General features: G+C 41.2%; 1 protein-coding gene across 1 annotated transcript in view; it reads right to left on the bottom strand.

Moving 5' to 3' along the window:
• LOC126184347 (ceramide synthase 6-like) overlaps positions 1–11,630 on the bottom strand; it is a 98,531-nt gene extending 86,901 nt beyond the window's left edge. Inside the window, exons 1-2 of the mRNA XM_049926726.1 lie at positions 11,559–11,630; positions 123–231 (exon numbers count right to left, since the gene is read on the bottom strand). Of these exons, the coding sequence (XP_049782683.1) occupies positions 123–231; positions 11,559–11,629 (180 nt within the window). The 5' untranslated portion in view covers position 11,630. The remainder of the gene's footprint in view (positions 1–122; positions 232–11,558) is intronic.
• Positions 11,631–15,101: the final 3,471 nt, after the last annotated feature.

Genomic DNA, 15,101 nt, shown 5'->3' with positions numbered 1-15,101 from the left:
TTATTCTTTGCCCCCACATAAAATGATCAGACTTTTGCACTTTTTGAAAAATCTTTACCATTACTAAGTTGTGCATAAAAAGTTCCTTAATATGTCAATGGATTTAAGTCTTTTTTACCAACCTGATATGGATAATTGTACCACCACAAACTTGTATCCCACATCCATAGCTCTTTCTGCACAATGCAATATGCAAATATCCATGACTGAATGTAGTACACAAAGAACCACCTAAAATAGTAGGAAAAGTTTACAATTAACAAAAGTTGGTGACAAATATAGATTAACTAAACTAATTTTTTAGTACCTTCCATGTTAAACTTATCTCTGTTTAAATAAATATGGAAACTATGCAGTGAAGGGCAAATACCAGTTATACCACCATCATAAAAACCTTGCCAATCTGAGCAACAAAAGCCTGAGGATGGACATCTTATGCATAGGACCTCGAATGAGGAATGATGCAGGGGCATGCTGACACTAAATCAGCAATTATACAGCTCCATTGAAAATTGCATGCTGACACTAAATCAATTATACAGCTGAACTGAAAATTAGTTACTCTAGAATATGAACACTAACAGACACACAATGTTTGTGTAATACACAGTACTGCACAATAATGTCCACTGCCAGAGCCATACTGACAGTGTTCATTATACATTGCAGAGCTTTGAAAATACTGACATTCATTCGGTATACTGTGCAATATACTGTGATCATCACGTCAATATGATTTGTCACGATACATCATCTCATACAGTAGTTCGATCAACTTTTATGTGAACCTTCCCATTTATACAAGTCACAGATACATTTTGCATACAACTTTTCTGCGATGAAGTCAGAAGTTGTGCACGCATGGTACCAGTTGGTCTTCACACTGTGCCACCAAGTTCACTTACAAATGTCTCTTTGATCTTTAGTTTTCTGTGGAGGCCATTGTTATATTTATTTTTGTGTGTGTGTGTGTGTGTGTGTGTGTGTGTGTGTGTGTGTGTGTGTGTGTGTGTGTGTGTGTGTGTGTGTGTTTTTTTTTAGTGGAAGTTCAGTGTTCTTTTTGTAGTTATTTTTGATCAATTTTTACCAGTAATGACTTGAATGAGGCAGAAGACTCTTTACTTTATTGAAATGGTGCTTTTTAAATACATACATTAGGGCTGTATTCAATGACTATGAAGATTCCCAAAGGAAATACAACAAATGTGATGACATAGGAAAGCAATTTAATTGCTCTATTCAAGAATGCAAGTACAAGTGGTACAATGTGAAGAGTGAATTCAGAAGGGAACTAAGATCAAAAGCAGCAGAATAACTGGCAGCATTACTAGTAATGCATTACCAGTAATGCAAGCGTATGCAGTCCTGAATCCGGTGGACCAGAGGGTGGATAGGGTACAGAGTTTGGAGACTGAGGAGAGAGCTGAGAGATTTCTGAACAGATAACATACTGTATCTGCTGATGGCGATGGATGTATTGGACAGCCTGGAGAACAGCATAAAGCTCCGCAGTAAAACCGAACACTGGTCGGGAAGCCGAAATCTATTTGGGGTGTCGCCAACAATATAGGCACTCCCTACACCTAACGATGTTTTTGAGCCATCAGTGTAAATAAATGTGGCTTCCTTAATTTGTGCACATAGAGCTACAAATGCCAGACGATAAACAAGTGAAGGGGTACCATCCTTGGGAAATTGACAAAGGTCCCGGAGCAGGTAGATCTGGAGACGGAGTTAAGGCGGTGCTGTACCCCAAGTTGTCAAGAAGGTTTTAGGAAAGGGGAAGGAAAGAGAATGGACCAGCTGACGGAAGCGGACTCCCGGTGCTAGTAGGGAGGAAGGGCGGCCTGTATTCTCAACATCCAAGGAGGCGTTGAAAAAAATGTCATGGGCTGGATTAGCAGGCATGGAAGACGAATGGCTAGCATAATGACTCAGAAGGACTGCTCGCCAATTGGGCAGTGGAGGTTCAGCACTCGCAGCATAAAGGCTTTCCACAGGGCTGGTGTAAAAAGCTCCAGACACTAAACGTAATCCACGGTGGTGGATGGAGTCGAGACGCCGAAGAATAGACAGCCAAGCAGAGAAATAAACTATGCTTCCATAGTCCAATTTCAAGTGCACTAAGGCGCGATAGAGGCGGAGAAGAACCACTTGGTCCGATCCTCAGGAGGTACCATTCAGGACACAGAGGGTGTTGAGGGATCGCAGACAGCGAGCCAAAAGATAGGAAACATGGGAGGACCAGCACAGTTTTCTGTCAAACATAAGACCCAAGAATTTAGCGATGTCCAAAAACGGAAGGTGGACAGGTCCTAGATGTAAGGAAGGTGGAAGAAATTGCGTACAACGCCAAAAATTAACACAAATAGAAGCCTGCTCCAATACTCCAAGAGTGGAGGAGATTGAGACATCCTTGAAGACGTCCAAGAAGGCACGTCCGTTTAGAGGTGTAGTAGATCGCAAAATCGTCCACGAAGAGGGAGCCCGAGACATCAGGAAGGAGACAATCCATAATTGGATTTATGGCATTGGCAAACAGTACAACACTTAGCACGAAGCCCTGGGGTACCCAGTTTTCTTGGGAGGAAGTACGGGAGAGAGTAGTGGTCACCTGCACTCTAAATGTGCACTCTGCCATAAATTCACGAAGAAAAAGGGGCAACCGACTTCGAAAGCCCCAAGAGAACAGTGTGCGGAGTATGCCTGTCCTCCAACAGGTATCGTATGCTCTCTCCAGATCAAAAAAATATTGCTACTGTTTGGCGTTTCTGGAGAAAATTGTTCATGACTTAAGTGGAGAGAGCAACAAGATGGTGATCTGCAGAACGATGCTTTCGGAAACTGCATGGGGCAGGTCTTAGAAGACTGCAGGACTCCAGCCACCAACCTAAACGGCAATTCACCATACGCTCCAAAACCTTACACACACTACTCTTAAGAGAAATGGGGCAATAGCTAGAGGGGAGATGTTTGTCCTTTCCAGGTTTCACAACAGGAACGACGATAGCTTCCCACCATCGTCTGGGAAAAGTAGTGCCGGTCCAAATTCGATTATAAAGGTGAAGGAGGTAATGCAGACTATGGGTTGATAAATGCAGCAACATTTGGATGTGGATACCATCTGGTCCTGGAGCAGAGTAGCGAGAAGAAGAGTGTGCATGTTGGAGTTCCCGCATGGAGAAAACAGTATTATAGCTTTCGCAATTTTGAGGAGAAAGCAAGAGGTTGCACTTCTGCTGCACGTTTCTTCAGGAGAAACGCTGGAGGGTAATTTGAAGAGCTCGAAATCTCAGCAAAGTGTTAACCCAATGAGTTAGACATTGTGACGGGGTCCACTAAAGTATCATGCATGACAGTGAGCCCAGAGACCAGGGAGAAACTAGGTGTGCCAGATAACCATCTAATCTGGCTCCAAACTTCAAAGGAGGGAGTGAAGGTGTTAAATGAGCTAGTAAAGAAGTTCCAGCTTCCCTTCTTGCTATTGCAGATGACGCGACGGCATCGCGTACGGAACTGCTTATAGTGGATACAGTTGGCCAAAGTAGGATGGTGGTGGAAAAAGCGAAGAGCACGTTGCCACTCTCGTATTGCGTCACGGCATGCCCCGTTGCACTAAGGAACTGGGGGGCACCAGGGCAATTCGGAGGTGCGTGGTATTGAACGTTCCGCAGCTGTAAGAGTAACGTCTGTAATATGACCTATCTCATCGTCGACACTAGGAAAGTGACTGTCATTGAATGTAGCTAGCAATGAAAAAGTGTCCAATCTGCTTGGGAAAATTTCCAGCGTCTGGCGCATATATAGCAGTTGTGGCTGCAAGAATCTAAGGACACATGGAAAGTGGTCACTTGAGTGTGTATCAGCAAGAGCAAACCATTCAAAGTACAGAGTTAGCAGAACAGTACCAACCAAATGTTGTGGAGGCAGACAAAAATGTAGGGTCCCCAGTGTTGAGGCGAACAAGATCCACTTGGTGGAAGACTTCTAGCAATAGTAAGCTACGCAGACAAGGATGTGGAAATCCCCAAAGCAGGTGGTGGGCATTGAAGTCCCCAACCAGCAAATAGTGGGGTACGGCAGGGGGGGTGGGGGGGGGGGGGGGGGGAAGCTGACCAAGAAGATGAAGGAGATCAGCTCGTGCCATTGGTGTGGACAATGGAAAGTATACATTACAAAGAGAAAAGGTGTATCCAGAAAGGGAAAGATGCGGACAGCGACAGCTTGGAAGGAAGTGTGTAAGGGGATTGGGTGATAATGGAGAGTATCATGGAGAAGAATCATTGAGTCATCCATGTGCTGGAGTGCCTTCAACAGAGGGGAGATCAAATCCGACTGACTGAAAATGGGGGAGAACAAAGAGGTCGTGGGGACGCAGCTTTGTTACCTGAAGACAAGATGACCGGCGAGTAGGATCTTAGGAGGATCGACAATTCATTCCGATTGGCTCAAATGCCGCGGATATTGCAGTGGATAATGGTCATCGGGTGAACAGAAAATGGAGGAATGTGACCAAAATTGCCGTCAACTCAACGACTGCTCAGAGCTTGCAACCGACAGCATGGAACGGCATTCAGCCGAAGACAGAAGATCCTGATCCATAGCTTGTTCAGGAGCAGCTCCTGCCACCAGCGATCGGCCGGTTGATCAGCCGCCAGCAGTGTGCCTCGGCGACAAGACGGCCGAGGGCAGTTACCGCCAGGTGGTGCTGTAGATGAGACACGCCTTGGCGGAGGAGAGGAACTGAGTTTCTTATTAGCCTTCTTGGAAACATGATGTTTAGATGGAGGAGGAACCGATGGTTGTGAAGTTGGGGTACGTAAAAAATCTTCACGAGTATGCTCTTTTTTTTTAAGTCTTGGTGTCTGACTTTTGGGCTCAAGATTTAGCAGAACCCAATGAAGGGTGAGCCATAGAGTGAGCAGGTGATAGTGGGGAGGTTGAACGGGCGATCTTTGCGCTGGCCAGTCGAACGAACGTGGCACTAAGGGTGATATCAAGTCTGTGTGGCTGCCTCCTTTGTAGGCTGAGGAGAGACTAGGACAGTGCTGTATTTACCTGCGTGAGGCACAGTTGGCTTTTGACTGGTGAATAAATTTATAGCAGCGAAAGTCAACACCTTTTCCTTCACTCCAACTTCCTTAATGAGCCATTTGTCTTTGAAAATGGGGCAATCACTAGAGGAAGCAGCGTGGTCGCCCATACAGTTGATGCAACGAAGGGATGGAGGTGGACAAGCACCCTCATAGGCATCCTTGCCACACTTAACGCTTTTGGTCAGATTGCAACATGACTGGCTGGTGTGATTGAACCGATGAATGCTTAGGGTTTGGGATGTAAGGGCAAACGGAACTTCTCCTAGGCTACTTTTATGTTCGATGGAAGTTTAACTCTGTCAAATGTCAAGAACATAGTACTGGTTGGAACCAAGTCCTCGTCAACCCTTGTCATGACTATGAACAAGGGTTACGCCCTAGACACATAGGTAGTTTTGAATTTCTTCGGACAATCCGCCAAGGGAGTGTGTATAAACCACCCCACATGATATTTAAAGTGCGGTGCACTTCCACCTGGACAGGGAAGGTGTGTAGCAGTGAAGTACGCAGCAATTTTTGTGCCTCGAGGGCACGTACTGTTTCTAACAACAAGGTGCCATTTCGTAATCGGGAACAAGACTTTACAGGACCTGCAATTGCGTCGACACCTTTCTGAATAATGAAAGGGTTGACTGTGGAGAAGTCTTTACCTTCGTCCGACCGAGAAACAATAAGCAATTGTTGCACTGATGGAAGAATTGTCTGTGGCTGAGACTCACTTAGCTTTCACTTGTGAGCAGTCATAGCAGATGATGAAACCATTGCGGAAGTATCTCTCATGATTACCGGCATCTCTGATGGCACGCTCCTTCCTTGTGGGGGCCCTCTCTGAGGGCACTCCCGCCTTAGGTGATTGTTCACATCTCAGGTCACACCTCCCGAGAAACAGACGGAGGGACCAATCGGCACTGTCTGAAGGTACCAGCTTGGGTAATCACCCCTCCCTGGGCCTGGCTGTTATCAGGGGGTACGTATGTGTCCTACCTGCGTACCGGGGGGGGGGGGGAATTATGCATTATCCTGTCACTGGTTACAGGTGGTTCGGCCTTCAGACACAGAGGAAGAAAGAGAAAGGGAGGAACAAAGAAAAGTAAAGGGAAGGAAAGGCATGAAGAGGTCTGAAACGCCGCAGCGGAGAAGAGGGTAAAGAGAAGAGGTAAGGAAAAGAGAAGGACAAAAGAAGGACAGACTTTCCAGCAGAGAAAGCCAAGAAGGCTGACTGTTTTACAGTTTCAAGCATCTGTCTCCAGACATAGGCACTAAGCATACTCCCAGAGGGGGAGAAGGGGAAGGGAAGAGTCAGAGGCAGAGGCGAGGTGAGGGACATGGGGGATGGGGAAGGATGTGGAAAAGGAAGGTATGCAGCCTGGGAAAGGAAAGAGGGCCACACTAGCTCGGGGTCCCATGCTCGCTATGCACGTATCCACGAAACAGTTGTGGACCCCCAGGGGAAGGGGGGGGGGGAGAATGGATGTGTATGGGTATGGAGACATTCTCATGAATCCACGGACCCTACACATCAGCAGGGGAATGTTCAAGCTGGAGGAGGCACAGTAGGTACAGTAATGGTGTAGGGCACATGCAGTTAGTGAGACCCCTGATACATATAGATACTACTGATAGGTGACTTGTACACAAGCATTCTGTCCAATTACCTGCATCCATTCACGTCCATTGCACATATCGACAAACTTGGGCAATTCCAGCAGGACAATGTGACACTGCACACACCCAGAATTGCTGCAGAGTGGCTCCAGGAACACTCCTCTGAGTTTAAACACTTCCACTGGCAACCAAACTTCCCTGACATGAACATTACTGAGCATATCTGGGATGCCTTGCAATGTGCTGTTCATAAGTGATACCCACCCCATATACTTTTACGGATTCATGGACAGCCCTGCAGGATTCATGGCATCAATTCCCTACGGCACTACTTCAGACTGTAGTGAAGTCCATGCCACATCAGGTTGCTGCACTTCTGCATGCTCGTGGGAGCCCTCCACGATATTGGACAGGTGTACGAGTTTGTTTTGCTCTTCTGTGTATAAGATATTAAGTTAATTTCACCTGCTCTGTTAGAAGTACACAAACTCTACATTATGTAATGAAATAGGACAAAATATATATTTTAAAAAGATCAACTAATGAAGTTACAAAGTTTCAAGGCAGCCTTACGCAAAGCTAAACTGACATGCGTAATGTGAAAATTCTAAACTCATTGGTATCACAAATTAAATTTTACCAATCTTTAAAAGCTGGAGAAAAAGATGGACTGAAATATGAATGCATGCTGCAAAGTAATGGCCACAATTTTATTATTCTGTTCTTAAAATTGGCTGAGGTATTACACGTCATGCATATTACTCTGTCTACTTTTTACTTCATTGGTGCACATTGCAACCTTCTGATGCTAAAGGGCTCTGAATTTCTGCATGCAACCTTCAGTATTTACCTTAACTGTCAGTGCATAGCAGACACCAAATGCTTACTCCTGAGTAAACAGAAAATTTGACAAATTTGACATATGTCTCCAATTTCTTTTACATTTTAAGCATGAAAGTGATTGATTCCTTACCAAATCAATGACAGGTGTTGAAAGCTGGGTTCACCATTTTAACTCAAAAAACAAAATAGTATCTATGGAGTTCTGCCACACAGGATAAGCAACATCAAGAAAGTTCAAGACCATGCTAGCAGCAGGCAATGGTATGCTCAGTGTTCTGTGATATTCACAGTCTGCATTTGGAATTTGTGTGTCCAAAGGCACCACTATCAACTCTGCAAGATACAGTGAGACCTTCAGAAAAAACAGCATGAACTCTTAAAATTTGCCTGGACAATAATACCAGACCAAACAAGCACTGCAATACCTGCAACACTCCAACACCTTGGGTTCACCATTATTGAACATCCTACATACAATCCAACTTCTTCCAATCTGGTTTTTGTTTCCAAAACTTAAAGAACATCTTTTAGGACTTCACTTTAATAATTGAGAAGCAATGTAAACAGAGGTGACATTGTGGCTCCATCAAACTCTGGCATTCTACAATGACAATACCAATGGTCTGGTCTCTTGTTGGGAGGAATGTGCTCATCACCTGAGTGAGTATGCTGAGAAATAATTATGTAGACATGAAGAATTGAACTGTAGAATGTCTAAGTTTTTATTTAAAAAATCTTAGAGTCTTCACATAAAAATCTCAGTCATTTACAGCGTGCACTCAACACGTACACAAGACAATAGCTTTGTGAATTATTTGTAGTTAGGACACAGAAACAGGGCCAAATAGATTTTAATCATCAGGTAGTCACTGCATTTAATAATGAACTTCATTGAAGCACCTCAGGAGATTGACAGTTCTATGACTGAAGCACTAGTACATAGAAGAAGCAAGCACATACAGTAAAATTCATTTAATCCATGTGCTGTCAGATAAATTAAGAGAAACTACTTTGAAAGCAAAATCATACGTGAACACTAAAATCCTGTACTTAATTTACTCTGTCATGTATGCAACAAATCACTGCCACAGGGACTGTGTGTCTGGTTGGTGCTTTAGGGCACAAAACTGCTGAGGTCATAAGCACCCATATCATTACTTAAGAAAACATGTATTAAATAAAAACCAGTGGTGAAAAAAAAGCAAAAACCCCATCAAGCAACTTGATATGAGCAGCTAAATACATGGACACCACTAGAGAAAATTTCTCAAAACACCTTTGAGATGGCAAATGTCCCCACAGGGGTAGTAAGGGCACATCAAAATCATATATGCATCATCATTCCACTGCAGTGATCAACAAGTAAGATGCAACTGACTGGAAGCGTGTCATCCACTGAAACATCTGACAATGTAGATGACAAACTCAAACAGTGATAATCACCACTCAAATGGTGGTGACTTAAATAACAATGTTTTACACACAGCTGGGCTAGAATGATCATCTCTGAATGTGAGGCCTGAGTGGAAGTTTACCATGCTATTGGGAGAGGTTTCATGTCCTGGAGTATGTTCCCCTGGAGAAATGGAGGAAAGACCATTGTGCACACAAAAGTGATACTACATGCCAACAGTAACCTGTAGATCACGGTGCAACAGAATGATGAACAGGCTGAGAGAGGAGAGCTGCAGCCTTTGTAGCAGCATCTGCACTTAACAGCATGGATTCTGAAAATGATCTTGTGAAACCCAACTGTTACTTTTATCACATATCTTCAAAGTCATGTATCTAAGCAGTTGTGTAGACAGCAGTATTAATTTATTTCTGGAAGGAATTTGATTTACTACCACACCCATGCTCATCAAATTTATCTTATGCAGTATGAAGCAAAATTTGTGAACTGAACTTTCATGGTAGACAGGATTCAGCAGGTTATTTTAAACGTGGAGCCCTCAACAGATGGAAAAATACCTTCAGGCATACCACAGGAATATTGTTTCTGTCCATGCTGTATACGAATGAGCTAGCAGACAATATTCATAGTATCCAACTTTTGCAGATGATGCAAGTATCTGCAGTGAAGCATTATCTGAAAAGAGCAGCACTAATACCCAATCAGATCTAGACAGAATTTTGAAGAGATGCAAAGGTATAACTCATTGCAAATATATAGAAATGCAGAACTGCACTACAACACGGGACACTAGTGTCTTATGGTAATATCATTAAGTTGCATGTGGAAGCAGTTTATTCCAACAAATACTTGAGTGATACCTAAGTAACTATTTGCAGGTATACAAAACAGACTGAACATTTAGACTATCTTAAATGAAACAGTTGACAGACTTTCGTCAATTGGTGGGATACTCTGAAAAAGTCATTCTACTAACCATGACTGCTAGACACACAACCCCACCTATTATTTCACTGATGTACATGGGACCCATAACAAATATGGGTAAGAGTGGATATTTAACATAAGAAAAGGAAAGTGGCATCACTGATCACAGGTTTAACTGACTCATAGGAGAGCATCAGTAACATATAGAAAACACCTGAATCAGTAGATTCAGGAAGGAAGGCACATGCACAGTGTGTATTTTTTCTTATTCGTACTCAATGTCCAATTCTGAGCCATTTCATTCATTCACGAAGTGAGTGAGTGAGTGTGTGTGTGTGTGTGTGTGTGTGTGTGTGTGTGTGTGTGTGTGTGTGTGTTTTTTGCACAGCGGTTTACAATTAGGATCATGTCTGCTCCAGAGCTTCTATTAGGCAGATCAAAAGAGTTGGGCATACAGACAATGGTACCACAGTATATTCACTTCCTTGTGAAGTTTGTTATCAGGACATCTGAAATTTTAATTAACAACACCAGTTAAATATAATATCAGCAGGAAAGGCACTTGCCATCACTCAGCCTTAGTGCAACACAAAGGAATTACATCCAAATATCTAAAAAATGCACAATGATGTAAAGAACATAATAGATAACCAAATTAACTTAACACAGGATAAAATATTCCATAGCAGAATTTCTGAGTGGGTGACAGTAACTATGTTTCCCTGTTTTTCCATTAACGGCATGGATAACAGAGGGTGGCTACAGACAGATTCCAATTATTATCCATGAAGCCTGCCAATAATTTGTCAGTTTCCTTAGTAACTTTTTCCTTGTTTCTTTTTGAAATTATTAAGTAGAGATACTTTGTCACTTTAGCCAGATTTAATATTTAAGTAATTTGAATGTTTACCATTGCATTCCTTATTAGCTCAAGATTCTTAGCTGGTAGGATTAATGAAGAAAATATCAGTATACTAGGAAACACTCCCAACTTCAGTGGGTAAACTGAACAGAGTACATGGTATAATGGTGATATTTACTTTTAAAACTGAGGATACTTTCAGAGGAGACTGACAATATTACTTCCTCCCACATACAACTCATCAAAAACCATGGAAAGAAAAGCCATTTTCATTCAGAAGCTTATTGTCACTTCCACACAATTTATGAATTTAACAGACAATGGGGTGACACTGGGATGAGCACCTCTGATTTGGTGACAAGTGTTATTCACACATACTTTAGCACCCATGTGTCTGATTTGCATCATTCCAACTGTGACAAAAAATAAACCATTTATCAGTTAATCATCCAGGTATCAACAATCTGGGGGTAGATACTTGCAAAACTTATGTGATGAGAATAGCATGATCCTGCAATGCCAATTTAATATTGCACGCCAACAGAGGCTTTAATGTTTCTGAGTATATTAGTACAGAGCTCTTGCCAACAGCTGTGGTGAGCATGTGACTAACTTTAATAGAAACTTTTCTTACATTCCTTAAACTAACTTGTTCAATAATACGGCTGAATCACTGGTCAATATTTAACAATATATTGCTATACAATAAGCTATCATAAAATGAAGTCAATACGGTAAAAGTCCAATTTTTATTAAGCAAAGGTAGTCTACGCAATAACAATTGAAATTATGGGAATAATTATTAGCTCACCATGCTCTGATAAATTTCACTCTACGAGAATGCTCAGCATGAGAAAATTTTATCTGTAGGCCTGTCAGCATCCGAATCTGTAAATAAAATTTTTAATTATTGTAATCTGATTCATTTTTCTAGTAGAAAATTAATTTTTTTCACAGAAAATCAAAGTAACTGGAAATCAGAACTAAAAGAAAATCTATTTAAATAATAGGTAATACCCTACCAGCCTTTGTCAAATCTTAGTGATGACTTGTTCTAATTCGGAAACAAACATCTGTTACATCAATCTTACTTCACATAGGAACTTCTGGCATCTTAACCCCTCATAAGCTACGAGATACCAGCAACCCTCTGCGTACTGCAGCTTAAAATCTGTAAGCAATGTTAACAATCCAAGAGAATATGAATGTGTGATGTGATGATAACCTTATTGTCCTTAACATCCTTTGGGTGTTAGAAAGTCAGGGCCATAATATTGCTATCTCAATATAAGAGAGCCATATACTGTTCATCGGAAGTTTCCTATTACTGAAAAATGGCATCACAAAACCAAAAGTTATGTCCATTTATGGGAAACCATTTCCAGTGAAGCATCCATCTTCAAGTCACCTACATATTAAGGGAACTGCACAAGAAATAGTGCAAGTCAAAATAAGTCATTTACTATTGTGTATCGTTGCTATACTGACAGTCCAATCAGGTTAAAGGAAGGTTTCTTTGAGTAACCCACATGATTATCAGTAGCAGCATCTAAATGAAACAGTTCAATATTTGCACTATGTAGCCAATAGAAAAATGTGTAAGATAATGGATTCATGAATAAGTCCCAAGTATTCAAGCATCTGTGTCTACAAAAACATACTAGATTTTTAACTATTTCATTTAGATGCTGCTACTTAGTAGTTATATAGTTGTGGACCCCAAGAAACCTTCCTTTAATCTGACCTAAAGGACCTGTTATTTGTATTTTTCATTTCATAACTATTCACTGTAACTTAACTGTAATTATTTCTTTGTCACTTGGTGGAAAAAGGTTTCCATAAATAACAGTTACTTCTGGTGACTTTTAGATGCTGTTCTTTAAACACTCTGAAGCTGTTCACACAAGATTGTTATTGACAGTAACTGGTCACTAGTATTTAAGTGTTCACATTGTTTATTGCAGCAAAAAATCTGCATGTAATGTCATCTTTACTTGAAAACTTCATACTGCAGTGCATCTGTAGATTGTGGCATTCCACATCCCAACAATACACTCAACATGGATTCATGGAATAGGAAATGAAATTGCAGCTATTTAAGAAAAAAGCTTACGCTGAATGATACATTACTTATATAAAATTATTCTTATGTTTGTAACATGTTAAGAGAAGTTAGCATTTTGTCCTCTTTCCTCATTTTCAAGGAATTGAGATGTCTGTTTCTCACTGTAATGCTATTATTTCTACTTTATTGTTGCCTGTGAATCTTATGTGGGCTCTGTTTCTTAGTAAAACAGCCAGAGACTCATTATGCTTATTTGTTTACAAGTTAAAAATTAGGTAGTGTAAGTACCTTTCAGAACACAGAAATGATCACTTGTGTAATAATACACCCAACTTTGAGACACTTCATCTGAACACACTGTCTAAATTTGTGGTTGACAGCAAACAACTTCCTAAAGCTACATAACAAACAACTAGGCTCTCTCGGTGTCTTACAAAGATGTGATGCCAGATCATTGTGTGGGTTAATCTCATGCAACTGAAACAATATCACATTTATTCACAGACAAAATTACTGATTGTGTGACTAGGGTACCATCAGTGCTCAGAATTGTTTTAGGGCTCAGTACTGACCATCACTAACTGAACAAAATCCATCTCTATATGAAGATTGGGATATCTTTAGATCTGGGGCTAAGGAAGTGCTAAAATAAGACAGCTGTGCTATCTACTGATGGAGACGAGCGCCTTCTACATTGTGTGTCTTGAGAACCGCCAATAATTGACTGAAGAGACCCTGCTTGTAGCATCACAACATTTCTTTTTAAGGTATTATGATTGTCAGTATCAACTGTTTGTTTATTGCAAACCCCTTGCAGGTCTGAATGTGCTAATCACATTCTTACATGTTAGACATTTCACTAACTATATGCCAGATTTATAATTGACACTTTGTCAGCAAGACTGCACACACTTTGCAGTATTTCACAATGAACATGTTTATCACTAAGCTGAATCCATACCCCACACTGCATGAAACTTAACACAAATCATGTACCAGCATTAAATAAATATGATATTACAATTATCTGATACGTGCAAGGGCAGTAGATTGCAAAATCACCTTTTCTTAATGGTATTTTATTTACTCAATTAGTGAAGTTTGGATAAAATTTCATCTAGAATCCTCAACTAGGGCGCAAGGAGTACCCAATGGAGATCCACAGCACCTAAGTTAAAATGTCGCCCAAATATCTATAAATTGCGTGTAGTTCTGCAGAGTAAGTGTTCGTAAATCTCAAATTTCACTATGAATTTGCTTCGCTATGGATTTTTTTAAAGCCTAATTAAATGGCTACTTTAAATTGAATGGAACATAGGAAGTACAAATGCAATTACGGTACAACTATGTTTCGTATATTGTGATCACAGAACCGTTTTACCTTGGAAGTAGCCCCCCCCCCCCCCCCCTCCCGTGGAACTACTAATCAATGATTATATTGGTGCTTTGCAGTCAGAAACACTGCAAGAGAAACGGCGGTTCGGTGGATAACAGTCAACTTTGAGAGGAAATCCTCATTTCGCAATATGGTATAATTTTGTTTCGGGGAAGATAACATGTACATGCTATGTCAGATGACTAGTATAGTGTTAGAAGGTGTTTATGCATTCGCAAACGTCTTCGACAGGCGGTATCTCGCCTCGTGATACACAAGCAGTACTGTAACGAGGCAAGAAATCTATTCATTAAAATCTCAAGCAATGTTTTTGTTCAACACTATGCATCCCCGCCCACACTGGCATTCCTGGATGGTCTACCTAGAAAATCCCCCCGTGTCGCGGTAACTTCCTTACACAATATTTAAATAATCAGGACATTAAAAGCTCTACAAAAACTGGGCACATAATTTTGTCGTTCACTCAATGTTTGCGAGCAGTGATTAAACTGCTGTCGTGAAACCGTAATGACAATTTCCTCTAAAATCTCTAGTGTTAAGAACAATATCGCGGAAGAAACAGACATGCTACAGTGTCATGCACTCAACAGTAATCAACATTGCCATGTTACGCTGAGTTTTATGCAGGGTCATATAACAATAACTTTGGTGTTATGCAGAGCCCGTTGAATTAAGATACAAAAATTTTGTACTTAAATGCTGTAATAACTTTTCTGCTTACGTGTTACTGGAGTACGGAAATATCCGAAGGGTATAACCGTACCATGCAGTGCGACGCTTTTCATTGATGATGGTGTTACAGCAGAGATTCGGCGTTGCCTTGGGGATGGAATAAAAATAAAAGTAAAGTCCTTCCCACTGTTTCTTATCTCTAAGCACCTGTACCGTAAAAC

The sequence above is a fragment of the Schistocerca cancellata genome, chromosome 4, assembly GCF_023864275.1.
Source record: "Schistocerca cancellata isolate TAMUIC-IGC-003103 chromosome 4, iqSchCanc2.1, whole genome shotgun sequence".
NCBI lineage: Eukaryota > Metazoa > Arthropoda > Insecta > Orthoptera > Acrididae > Schistocerca > Schistocerca cancellata.
Note: the sequence above shows the minus strand (reverse complement) of the source record. Positions and strands in the feature narration are given on the sequence as shown.